Source organism: Perca flavescens, chromosome 21, assembly GCF_004354835.1.
Source record: "Perca flavescens isolate YP-PL-M2 chromosome 21, PFLA_1.0, whole genome shotgun sequence".
NCBI lineage: Eukaryota > Metazoa > Chordata > Actinopteri > Perciformes > Percidae > Perca > Perca flavescens.
In genome coordinates, this window is record NC_041351.1 from 4,803,856 (window position 1) to 4,817,543 (window position 13,688).

Consider the following 13,688-nt stretch of genomic DNA (forward strand, 5'->3'; position numbering starts at 1 on the left):
GCCTGTCTCTTCTCTTAGCCCCTCACTATTTGCGCACTCTTCCTTCATTTTGTAATCCGCGCTGTCAGTCTTCACGGCATGTGTGTACAGCAGCGTCAGCCCGTTGTGCGAGAGTAATAATCATCCGTGGGGAAACACAGCGGTATACAACGTTGGTTACATCGTTTAAACGAAAGCTTCGAGGCAAAGGATTTTGCATCGATGACATTTAGCAATCAAATTATTCAAGTTACTCAAGGAATCATTTCAGCCCTAGAAAGGAGTTTAACTTCTGTAACTACTTTCATTGCAGGGGATGATTACAGAATTGCAAATACATTATTACACAAATAAACTTCTGACTCATCCCATTTAAAACTAGTTCTTCAAAACGTTTTTATGGTGAACAAAAGCATTTATCATATCAAATTCAAAATGTTGAAAGAAAACACCCATTCTAACTGTTGCCAACTTAACCACCTTACAACACTACCAAACACACTTAGAGTGATTTGTGTTGAATTTTTAAATAACTAGTGTTTTCTTCAGTTGTCCAGAATGCTCAACACAACTTCGCACTCGACACTGCACTTCCTTGGGTCCACAGCAAAACAGCCGCCAAGCGTGAAGTCGACCGGATGAATGGTTGTCAAGAAAATCGTCGGACATACTCCTTCCATTTTAGTAATTGTCATGAACCATCGGCATGCAATAACCCTAAATTTACATGTTTTTCAAGTTTAAATACATTAGGGCTGCCACCTCTTAGTTGATTATTTCGCTAATCGGTCGTTTTGGTCTTAGTCGACTAAGATTACTTTAGTCGATAAGTCACTTTTTTAGTTTTTTCATGCCGAATGACTTATTTTTAAGAAACTTATAAGCACATCTCTGGAAAACCCAAGATTTAAAGTGGAGCCTTTGCATGACTCAAACTCAGTCTTACAGATCTGTCGAGGACAGCCCTAAAATACAAACTGTTCCATGTCTGTGTTCCAATAAAGCCAATTCTGATATTTGTTAGCTACCTTTTTCCCTCTCAGCATCTCTTTGGTTGCCATGTACAACACAAAGAAGAAGACGAAGTCTACAAATCGACAAATAACGGTCACAACAAACCATCTGCAACAATTTTACTGTCACTGCATTAATTCACATACCGACTTCTGAGGAACTTAACTGTGACTTCAAATTCAAAAGCACAGGTGAGTCAATGTTGTCTGAGAGTCTAAAATTGCAGCACATATGCTGAGAGCTTTTGGGGAAAAAAAAGGTATTCCCTTAGTAATTAAACTAAGGTGTAGGTGGAAATTAATTCATGTTTGAGCAGCTGTTCTGGGAGCTGCCTGGATCCTCAAATATTTTCACTCCTGAAATCTCAGTCGCAACTTTTGAAAAGGGAGTTGAAGAATAGAAGAAGAGGGTTTGTGAATAAAGAAAGACCAACAGGCCTGTGGGCTGCTGTGACCCAGATTTCAGAGCTCTGTGTGGTTTGTCGGCCTCAATCCAATCCCGCTGACCAAAACAGCACAATCATACCTGATTTAGTCTGACTCACAGGATGTCGACTGAGCGTATAGACCTGCCATTGGCTGCCGATTTCAGACTCCCCTCCCCTTCCGCAATCTGCATGTTACGTTTACCAAAATCCCTGTCGCTATGTGAAACAACAAGGACTATACTGTATGGGTCTTACATTAAGCTTATGTATGTATATATCAGATCTGATTTTACTACAGTTGCAAGACCACAACAACTTGTGAATGCACCTTGAAAAAACCCAGACTCTTATGCCCGATATTGATCGGTTTTCTGACACGGCCATCGCTAGTCAGAGTTGATTTGGCAAATTTTTGGACTCTGGCAGCGGCATGTGCCAGTGACATTGACATTAACCGATGTACCGTTCTGTTCCACTCTACACGATCTCATCACTGACATTGGTTACTAACGATTATTTTCATTGTGGTTGAATCTGTTGATTAGTTTCTTGATTAATCGATTAGTTGTTTCTAGGGCTGGCTCCGCGTATTCAAATATTCGTTCGATAGGCATGTTTTTTCAATTTTGGGATTCAAATATTATTTATTTTTTTAAATGTGCATGCAGGCTGAAATTCAATGTGGTGTTTTGTATCAGGTATAACTAGAAATTATTCACATTTAAGAAGCTTGGGTAAGAGAACTTTTACTTTTTTCATAAAAAAATGACTAACTGCATGTGTCCACGACAATGCACGCAATATTGTGGCTGTGCGACCGGTACAAGTCTGGAAAAAGCTGGTCTTATTATACTGAGCTGTCTGCGGAAGCTGAACATGGAACTGTCCGAGCCTCCCAGGACTGGTAAACTGGGACTTAGTTGCCTGCCGGTTCACGGTTAATATTCGGTTAACGAGAGACGGACATCTAAACTAAATTAGCATCATTACTACTTGCATTCATTTCTCACCACTTTACTTTCCGCCTTCTCCTCGTCAAGGATTGATGTCCAGATACAGCTCTGACAACCTCTATGACCTCTGGGTGACTTCCTGTTTTTAACTCTGAAGGATCTCCATGCGGCAGCTTCATAATTACAAGTTGAGAACTGGGAAAGAGGCATTACTATTATCACCCCTCTCACAGAATCATTGTGACAGAAACAAACTGATAATTGTGAAGTCAAGCACCCATTGTGTTATAATCCGTAATATATCTTGCTGTTCACACAGAGCTGTGCACTGTCTAATCACCCACTCGCTTGGTTTATTCACCTTAAATTGAAAATGTCCATATCAGCCGCCAAGTCACTCCACAAAAATAATTTAATGCACCAACAAGCAGACATTTTTTTTTGGAACATAAAACCTGTCTCATCCAACACAAACAGGCCCCCTATGCACCGTGACTCAGTGATTACTGTCTGCAATATTTCTCAATCACTTGAGCTGAAATCCCAAAGCGCACATATGCACAGAGACTGCACTTAGGGAGGCGAGGGGAGGAAGACGAGAGAGAGAGAGAGAGAGAGAGAGAGAGAGAGAGATAGGGATGAGCAGAGAGACATGCATGCCTGACCTGCATGCCAAGTAGCCATCTTTGTGCCCAGCCTCTTTTTTTTCCGTTCCCGAGCCCAAACACACACACCAACACATGTGCACTCACTCACACACACACACACACACTTGTGTTTGTGCTTACACACACTTTTGTTGTTTTCCTTCCACACATCAGCAAGCATGCATTCCCATACATACATACATACATAGACACACACGTCACTGCGGCAGCACAGACACACCTGGTCAACACCTGCCTGCTGTGGGAACACACGGACCTTCCCCCTCAAAACACACACACACACACACACACACACACACACACACACACACACACACACACACACACACACACACACACACACACACGTGTAGTCATTCACTCACACTGAACAGAAATAGAGGAGAGGATGAGTTGTGTGCTCATCGGGTCTACCAGTCACTTGTACGACACACACAAACACACACACACACACACACACACACACACACACACACACACACACACACACACACACACACCCATCCGTCATTATTCATGCAGCAGCGTCACACAGTCATCGCCAGCCGAAATGTCTCAGCTGAGGATGCAAGGACGGGGTTAGAGAGAGTTACCGTTGCTACTTAATGAGCACGTCGGCCGCCTGGTGCATCCTCCCGCTCCACACGCCTCCCTCCTTCTCCTCCCCCCTCTCCATCTTTTTTTTTTTCCACTGCGGCTCTGTCTTTCCCGCGCCCTGAGGATCTGCCAGAGTCCCCCCTCGCTGGTACCCGTAGTAGCGCCTCAGAGGCAGCAAGCATCTCTTCCTGCTCCTCCTCCTCCTCCCTCTTGTCCCTTCCCCTTTCTCTCTCTCTCTCTCTCCCTCTCTCCCTGTCCGTCACCCTCTCTCGCCCCTGACATATACAATAAAGAAATCCTTCCTCTTTTCCTTCACTGTCTCTCCCTGTCGCTTGCTCTCTCTCCTGCTGTGTGTGCCTCCTTCCAAAGCCCAGGCATTGCCAACCATATGATATCACTTAGTTGCCTTATATGGGAAAACGGTGGGTTGCCATGACGACAGCAGACTCCACCTGTTTCTCCATCTCATTCTCCCTCTCTCTCTCGTGTCAGTCCACCTTTTTTTATCAGGAGATAGATGGTGTGGTTTGGGTAAATAGACACAGCACATGAAAGAGCAAAGAGTGGGTGGAGAGGAAGGAGGAGATGGGATGGGGGGAGATGAGAGATGATGAGAGCAGATGGAGACATGATGGACAGAAGCTGACGGAGGGATGGAGAGAGAGAGAGAGAGAGAGAGAGAGAGAGAGAGAGAGAGAGAGAGAGAGAGAGAGAGAGAGAGAGAGAGAGAGAAAGAGCATACTTAAAGGAATAGCTCAACAATTTGGGAATATATTTGCTTTCTTTCCGAGAGACGGATCGATAACACTCATGTCTGTGTGTTATGTACAGAGCAGGTTTAGCTTGGCTTAGCATAAACCCTGGAAGCAGGGGGAAACAGCTTGCCCGGCTCTGTCTAAAGTGAGAATACACCTATGACACCTCTAAGGCTACATCTACACTACTATGTTTTCATTTTTTAAGTGGCGTGTTGAGACAAAAACGATCTCCATCCACACAAGAGTTTTAGCTCCAGTAGCAAAACTAATCTCCGTCAGTATTAACACGTCTGACTGTCTACTTTATTCCCTTATAATGCCTTATAAGGCCTCATAATGCCCATATTTAATGCTTAATGCTTATAATGCCCATATTTAATAACTTTATCCTTGCACTGCTATAGTAATATTTTACTATAAAGTTCACATTATTCTCTTATGTTGTCCATATTTAATGCTGATCTCTAGACTTTATCCTTGCACTATTGGACCTATTTGCACTACCACCATGACACACACCCTCTCATAGCACCTTAGCATGCAGACTGAATCACAGGGTCAGTCCCTGCCCTGTCACTGCAAGCGTCTCATGCTTACACGTCCCTTAGTACATTCATGTGTATTTTTTATTTTTTTATTTTATTTAGTATTTTTTATTTTATTGTCCATGCTAGTCATGTGGATTTGTTATTTTATCATCCTGTTTATGATGTATGTGTATCATGTATCTATCTATCTATCTATCTATCTATCTATCTATCTATCTATCTATCACGTATCACATGACCATTCACGCACACTGGGCACGTGCGTGCCGGTGTAAACAGGAAGCAGATTGTCTGACGTTACTCTGCGATTGTAAATCATGGATGTGTAAGTTGAAAATACAGAAGATATTTTGGAGAAAGAACAACAACGGTGAACAGTAAGAGCAGGGATGTATTGGCATGGAACGACTACGAGGTGCAACCGTTACTGAAAGGTCTGTAAGCTACCTAACCGATGAGACTGACGTGTGTCGTCGTTTCCAGAGGTCTCCGTTTGTGTCCGTCCAGACTACAAAACAACCCCGGAGTTTTCAAAACAAAATGGGGGAGGCAGTGTTTCCAAATGTCTCCGTTTTAAGGGCACCGAAACGCTGCAGTAAGTAAGTTTCAGTTCCACCTCTTGGTCCGTCCATATACTCGATCTTGACCAACTTTTGCATGCTTTTTTCTCTCTCTTCTTTTTTCTGTGAGTTGGTTAAATTATGTTTAATCGTTGGTATGACTGAATTATTTCCATCTGTGGTAGCAATGCCACTTCCCCAGCCCTGGTTGTGAAGCAGGGTCAGCTGAATCTGATTCAGAAAGACATCCAACATAGGTTTGTGTCCTAGTGTTGTCAAAAATATTGATTTATCAATACATATCGATTCTGAATATTCTGAAACAGTTACAAATCTCATTTATTTGAGTCTCATACTCTCTCTTCTCGAGACACATAAAACGATTACTTTCTTGATGAATCGATTTGTTTTTTGGTCTATTAAAAACAACTTAAACAAACGAGATCCATTATGTTAACAATACTGCTTTAGATGGGTTTGTAATTTGGAGAGAGCCAGGCTAGCTGGTCATCCTGTCTTTATGCTAAGCTAGGTTAACCACACCCTGACTCCAGCTCTGTACTGAACACACAGACATGAAACTGACATCCATCTTCTAAACTCGCTCTCAGACAGAAAGCAAACAAAATGCTGATCTCATCCTGGAGGCTGCACAGAGAGAAGAGCTGCAGCGGGCGGTTCTGTTTTGGACCATCTGTCTCAGGTATCCGTCAGAGCGTGTGCTGATTGATGACACAATGAAAAAGGGGGGAATATGAAGATCGCTGAGGAGCCCAAAGTTTAATATTTCACATTCTGACATTTTCTCTCACTTGAATCCTTTTCTGCATATTCTGTCGCTGACTCTTTTAAATAATAAACACTAAAACAGTGGCCATTAATGCCCGAGCATCGGCTCACGAAAATGCCTCAGAGGCATCTCGCCACGTAGTGCGCTTGTGTGGGTTTCCAAGCCCACCATTGTGCCGTTATTATCTCCCTGGAAGATAATGTTCACATGTGGGAACAGAAATCTTTCAGAGAGCTCATACACCCCCCCACCCCCTACCGAAGGCTGCACTCTCCTACAGTAGATCTGTTATTTTATAGATATATGGATGTGTGATTTGCAAGACTTTCATTTCATTCAAGAGATGCAGCAGTTGGTGCAGTTATAATGAAACCCCTGTTACCAACATGAAAGCATGCTTTGATATTGTGTTTGTTGATGTCAGCTAATTAGGTGTATCAGGAGCACTATGGTTTAGCCTGGTCCTAGCAGACTCTGGTCCATTTCATTAGTACAGAGAGTCTGATCTCTCTCCACTGACAAGTGTTAACTTCCTTGAAGGCGGGTACTCTGTTGAAGTTTAAAACTATTGGATCTGCCCAGAGCCACTCTGGATCTGCCAGAACCAATCGCTAAACGTTTGTTCGTGACGTCGGCTTAGCATCACTAGCATTCGTCTTATGGCGTTTTTCCATTACATGGTACCTGCTCTACTCTACTCGACTCTACTCGACTCTACTCGACTCTACTCGACTCGCCTCGCCTCGACTCGCAGTGCGTCCGTTTTCCATTGCAGATTTTAGTATCACCTCAGCGTGGCTGGTCGTCATAGCGACTGCCGTGGGCGTGGCTTAGTAGCTTGCTTTCCCATTGACATATCCCCGACGCATTTCCTGGTTCTCCGTCTCCGTAAACAACATGATATCAAAGAGATAGTTTCGAGAATATGTTTAGGGCATTTCCTCTCTAAGTGGGACATTTTGGGACCAATTGGTGGGATTGCTGTGGACGAATTACACAAAGAGACACACTGGTAAGAGCCAATGAGGTTTAACCATGTATCAGCTAATTTAAATAGCTCACGTTACGTTGTGTCAACAGTTAACTTCAGTTAATATTGTATGTGACGTTTTCTTTTGTGGGGTGCAAATGTTCCACCAAAACAAGTTCCTTCCTGAGACTATTTAGCAGAGCCACCATCGCTGCTTCCGGTGCTTAGCACCGCTCGAGACGATTGTGTTTGGTTTAAAGAAATTCAAATAATCCAGAGCATTTTTTTTCCTCCTATCCCAGAATGTATTTGTAGTGTAGCCAGACTAGGGCTGTCAAAATTGCTCAAAAATGACGTTTGAATATTCCCTCTAAAAAAAACACACAATATTCAAACTATTCGAACTTCTGGTTGCGCATGCATCCAAGGTGGCGCGCGACATCGTGACGTCAAAATGATGTAATATCCGGCCGGCGCGTCCGATTTATGGCGCTCGAGCCGAGGTCGCGCACGGCTCTTTTTTTCAGCGGCGCGACAAAGCGGAAACAGGAGCCTGAACGAGTTCGCCGACAATCGGATGCCAGGACTCTCAGAGTGACTGCAGGTCTCTCTGGTAACCTTACCGGGTTAAGATGAGTTCTGTTATGGTGAATGAAAGGCTCGATCTGACGAAGTAGGTCATCCAATCAAATCAAAGCATTGACGGCAATGCTGCTGCCAGTTCTGCCTTTTTCTTCTCCTTCTAGTCCGTAGAAAGGGCAGCGTCGGTAGCCTTTGCTCACTAGCGCCACCGCTGTTCAGGAGAAGACTGCAGCTAGTGTCGCGACCACCAGCGCAGGTATAAATAACGGCTTTCAGGCGCGCTAGCAAAGCAGACAGCTAGACAGCCTCTGCTACCGCGAGCGTTTTTTTCCACATTTTTTTTTTTATTCCAATATTAATTTTCACCTTCGAAATTAGTTTTTTAAAAACTATTCGAATATATATTCAAATTTAGAATATTCGTTGACATCCCTAAGCCCAGACCTTACTCCACAGCGCTGTGGCAATGCGAGACTCGGTGCAGTGTGATGTGAAGCTACCTGTCGTCCAGCAGGAGCCGAGCCCTGCGACACGCTGCCGGGGCTGTTGGAGAACTTGCTCTTCTGGAGATCCATGAGAGAGTCTCGCTGGCGTTCGATGTCCGCCTTGTGGATGCTGTTCAGGGCCTCCAGGCTCTTGGCGGCCACCGAGTTATGCCGGCGGTCCAGCGAGGACGACGTGAACCCCCCGTTGTTGTTGTCGGGGAACCGCCGGGCCCCGCGGTTGCCGCCGGCAGCCAGGGTGTGGTAATCCCGCGGGAACTCGGCATCACCGGTAGAGATCATGGGACCCTTTCTCTTCTCTCGACCTGCAGCAGGTTTGTCAGAGTGTGGGGGGGTGGGGGTGGGGGAGTCGGGACGGGGGGGGGGGATTCAAAGAGAGAAAGGGGGGATAGTGAGCAGTGAAACAACTATATATGTTTTTGGTTACGCCACTATATCAGTGTTTTCCTGAGGTTTGTGGAAGACTTAGGTGCACGTTTTTGGCTGGGGGGTTTATGGGACCTGAAGAAGACCCAGTAGGATAGAAACATTGCATTTATATTTAAGCAGTGTTGCGGACATTACATTTTTTTTCATTTTAAGTACTTTCATTTCTCCTGCACCTGCCAGAAGGTGGGATGTGCACACAATTACTTTTATAATAATAGTTTATGGAACCTCCCTTGAGAAAATGGTTTTTGCATGAAAAATAACAAAAAAAAATTTTTTACCATATCTGTGACTAGAACATTGGAAAAGCTAGAGCAGATAATACACAAATAACACTCAAAAAGCTTTGTAGTATCTGAAGGTTTACAACTTTGACTTAAGTTTTTGTTATAAGGGGATTCAGATGTACTTTGCCCCATTCGGCTGAAACATCTGGAAAGTGTTACCAGTGGGACCCCCCCCCAAAACAGAGGTGACTTTGTTGGACCTATTCCAATTGGTCAGTTCCTTGCTTCTACCCTGAGCTTTCATTTTCTCAAAGGCAGAGCAGGATACCCAGGGCTCGGTTTACACCTATCACCATTTCTGATTTCCTTGCTCCTACTCCTACATCACCACGTCTTATGTTACACAAAGCATAGAATATATACTGTGTCCCAACAGCAGCATTTCAGAGTGACCATTTTGGAAGATTGGGATCTGTCGCTCTACGAGCTTCTGCAGAAGCTTGTAAATTGATGCTGAATTCTTTGATGAAATAAACTTTTATAATCAAGGACGGTGTCTGCGGATTTCTTATCAACACATCATCACAGCATTTGTAGATCGGATACCACAGCTTAAAGACAAAACTTGCTAAAGACGTCCACCGGGGACCAACTACAATCAGATTACATCTGAGAAAGTAATTCAGTTAGTTTTGATGCTCACACTGATTTTACACTCATTTGGCTTAGGTGCTGTACCTAAGCCTTATGAGGGTAGGGAAAACCCTGATAACATATGATAAAATAATAAAATGTTATTTTAGGTAAATAAATCATTAAGGGGCTCAGAACAACTCTATATAACGACTACTTGAAATGACTACAAGCTCCAGAGCAGCTACTAAATTGTGTTTCGGGGATCAAGAATAAATCTGAACCTCAGTTTAAATATTAGAATAAAAAGAAAACATTTCAATATATTTCAAATATTTCCTTTAAAGTGATGCCACATAATATAAGTGTATTAATAAAAAAGTTCATTTAATTACGACTGACTTGAAAAATAAAAAGGAAAATCAATAAGTAGTTGTATGTAGGGCTGTCACGATTCACCAAATCCACCATTTGATTTCAAAGTCAGGATTCGGATGTGTCCATGAAGGCAGGGATGGAGAGAGAAACACACACACACACACACACACACACACACACACACACACACACACACACAGGTGGAATCACCGATCCACCGAAATCATGACATTCATCAACATCCAAAACACAATAAGTAACATTTAGGATCTTTTGGAGATGGACGTTCAAGAAGAGAGGTTTACAAGAATGGCTTAATAACAAAATCCTCTAGTAGATCTTTCATTTAAAAAATGTAAAAGACAATTTGAAAATTGGCTGATAAACCGCAGACAAATTCAAAATTTTAACAACTATGTTTCAGTTTCTCAGTGCAACGCTTTTTTGAGATTTGATCGATTCTCAGATGTCGGAGCATCCTTAACTGAACCAAAGAGACGAAGAAAAAAAGAAGTGTCTGGTCGCAGCTGTTGTAGCACAACTATTCACCACAGGGCCAGAAACTGTTCATTGTGATGGGTTACAACCCAGATTTGAAGTTTCTGCAAGTTCATTTTCATAGATAAGTGGAATAAATAGAAGCAATGGCTGCCTGAAAGGCGAAGAATCAAACAAAAAAAATAATAAAGCAATAATGTAAAATATATATTCAACAAAAGCATGGATTACCACGTGTTGTGGTGCTGCAAATAGGTCTGTAACAATTCTTACATAATTGTGTAAATGTCATTACATAATTGAGGATTATTTGTTTTAACCGCAAATAATTACTAACATTAGGTCATAGTTTTATGATAATAAAGAGGCGTTGTTTACTTCATAGGCTGTGTATTTGTGTTATTACATTACCTGGGTCACATGAAAATGTATCATGGACCTTCAGCCACAACTTTAATTTGTTAAAAAAAAAGTAATAAATAATATTTCTTTTTTTTGACTGAAAGAGACAATGATATTGTTAATTGCAATTATTTCTGAGACAATTAATTGTACAGCAACATTTGAATTTGTTACAGCTCTAGCTTTAAATTGCTCATTCAACTGTAAGTAAGTGAGATGGTTTAGTGCATTGTGTAAACACACAGTAGTTAATCGGTTAGCGCTGGAGGCACGTCGAGTGAGCAGCAGCGAGTGACGACTGACGATGCGTTCGTGCACTCATTTTGTCCCTGAGACACACTGCATTCATGTCGAGGAGTAACACTGTGTGTTTGTGTTCAGGGAGAAACACGAGACAAACAGAGAAAACTGTCTTATTGTCGCAAGCACACACACACACACACACACACACACACACACACACACACACAAATACAAACACACCTCTAGCAATATAGCCCTTGTGAAAACAGCTGCAACATCTGTCTATTCCAACAACTTCAACTGTCGTGGGAACCCAGAGGCAAGAAGAAGAAAAATCAACATCCTGCGCTATTGTATGACAGCAGAAAGGTCTCTCAGTTGTGTCAAACCCAGTGAAGGGAAAGTGACATGAATGGAGATGATGTCCTCAGCTTTTAGTGCCCTCTTGTGAACGGTGATACACGAAGCTCTGTAGACTTGGTAAGGGTGAGCCGCTACACTCAAGTGTGCCGTTTACATCATGTAAACACTTTGAGTTTTGCTTGTTTTGTCCAAGTTAACAATTATACCGCATAGGGCTGCACGATTATGGCCAAAATGATAATCACGATTATTGTGATCAATACTGAGATCACGATTAATTGTTGATTTTAACCAAAACAAATTGTATTGTGACATAGGCTAATTATAACTGCTTTTACATCCATATTGTGCTACATTCCTCCTTTATTGAAGGATACTGTGAAGGAGTATACCATTTCAGCTGTTGTGCGACCGTTTTTCACACATGCACGTTTGCCGTAAGGTATCTACCTGACGAAATAGCAAATTTCGGTAACACTGCCACTTACATGTCTGCGTTGCAATCTGATGCTCCGAAACCCACGTTAGAGGCAACATAAACATCGCTGCACGTCACGCTAGAAAACACTAATAACACGTTACACAGCAGGCAACGTTAGCCTACCGTTAGCCACAGTAAACACTAATAACACGTTACACAGCAGGCAACGTTAGCCTACCGTTAGCCACAGTAAACACTAATGACACGTTACACAGCAGGCAACGTTAGCCTACCGTTAGCCACAGTAAACACTAATGACACGTTACACAGCAGGCAACGTTAGCCTACCGTTAGCCACAGTAAACACTAATGACACGTTACACAGCAGGTAACGTTAGCCTACCGTTAGCCACAGTAAACACTAATAACACGTTACACAGCAGGTAACGTTAGCCTACCGTTAGCCACAGTAAACACTAATAACACGTTACACAGCAGGTAACGTTAGCCTACCATTAGCCACAGTAGTAACTGGATTAAACACGGCTAAAATGCTGACAGCTAAACGGTGTAAAAGTGTGACTGTATTGGATTCCAGCAGCGGGACGTCCAACAGTCTGCTGATAAAGCTCTGAGCTGAAAGACACAAACTAGCACTATGGTCACTGCTGATGTCAGAAAAACAAAACAGACGGGACAAAATGTTGCGTGTACTGGTAAACTGGTGAACATCGTGACCGGCTTATGATGACCGACTGATACCGGTCGTGGAATATTCCCCACGTTACTCTGTCCTCTGACGGTCTACATCTAGAAACTAAGCAGCGCGGTGCAGGGAACAACTCTGATTGGCTCATGGAGGCACGTGATCAGACAGTGGTTTATGGAGCGCTAGATTGGCTTTGCAAAACTTTTGATAAGGAGTGCTCTATGAACGGAATGACGCATTTTAAATATCGCTCGATCGCTAAAAATGTTATCACCAAAATCGTGATTGTGATTAAAATTTGATTAATTGTGCAGCCCTAATAGAGCATTTAAAAGCCGGGAACCTGATTATTAATTTGACATGCAATTCAGCAGTGTGTGTCATAAAAATAAATATATAATAATGAATTAATAAAATGTATTATGAAAGTGTATAAGCGCTACGACATGAGTTTATGATGGCAATTCTCATGCTCACGTACGTTGTTGCAGCAGTGTTTGGGTTGAGAGACCATTTGTTACACAGATTTGGTGCACAAGTTTTTACCACTCGACAATTGACAACAATCCTTCCAAAATACCACATTAAGACACCAAGATCTTGAGGGACATTGACAAAAATGGGAAGGGGTTAATAAATAGTGATGGAAGCCATAGGCGGACTGGCAATCTGGCAGTTCCGGCAAATGCCAGAAGGGCCGATACACTGGCGTTTCACACTAGTTTAAAAAATATATATATGCAAGACTGTACAGCTGCAGCCTGGAGCCTCCTGTCTGGTGCATCAGGCTTCTACTTTTCAAAATAAAAGCTTGCGTCTAGTCCACTATGTCTTTGTACTTTGGTGTTTTGTAATATGTCTTAAATGTGCAAGCATTTCCATTCTATTCTAAGATGGTGCCATGGGTAGTTTATTTGAAGGTTTTATGAATTGTGTGTATTATTTAATTATGAAAGCCTGTAAGTGCGCCTCATGCTGCTGGTGCCATAATCTCATGTGTTCCTGGTTTTTGCAATTATAAAGGAAGTAATGTCCC

At 42.6% G+C, this 13,688-nt stretch overlaps 1 protein-coding gene across 7 annotated transcripts in view; it reads right to left on the minus strand.

Moving 5' to 3' along the window:
• The window catches only part of srcin1b (SRC kinase signaling inhibitor 1b), a 128,194-nt gene that overhangs the window by 69,141 nt on the left and 45,365 nt on the right, over positions 1–13,688 (minus strand). For 6 of the 7 annotated variants that reach the window (XM_028567286.1, XM_028567288.1, XM_028567290.1 and 3 more), the window contains exon 2: positions 8,347–8,654. In XM_028567286.1, coding sequence (XP_028423087.1) covers positions 8,347–8,631 — 285 coding nt within the window. In that variant the 5' untranslated portion in view covers positions 8,632–8,654. Of the gene's footprint in view, positions 1–8,346; positions 8,655–12,010; positions 12,026–13,688 lie in introns of those variants that run through there. The other variant, XM_028567285.1, reaches the window with a different exon arrangement.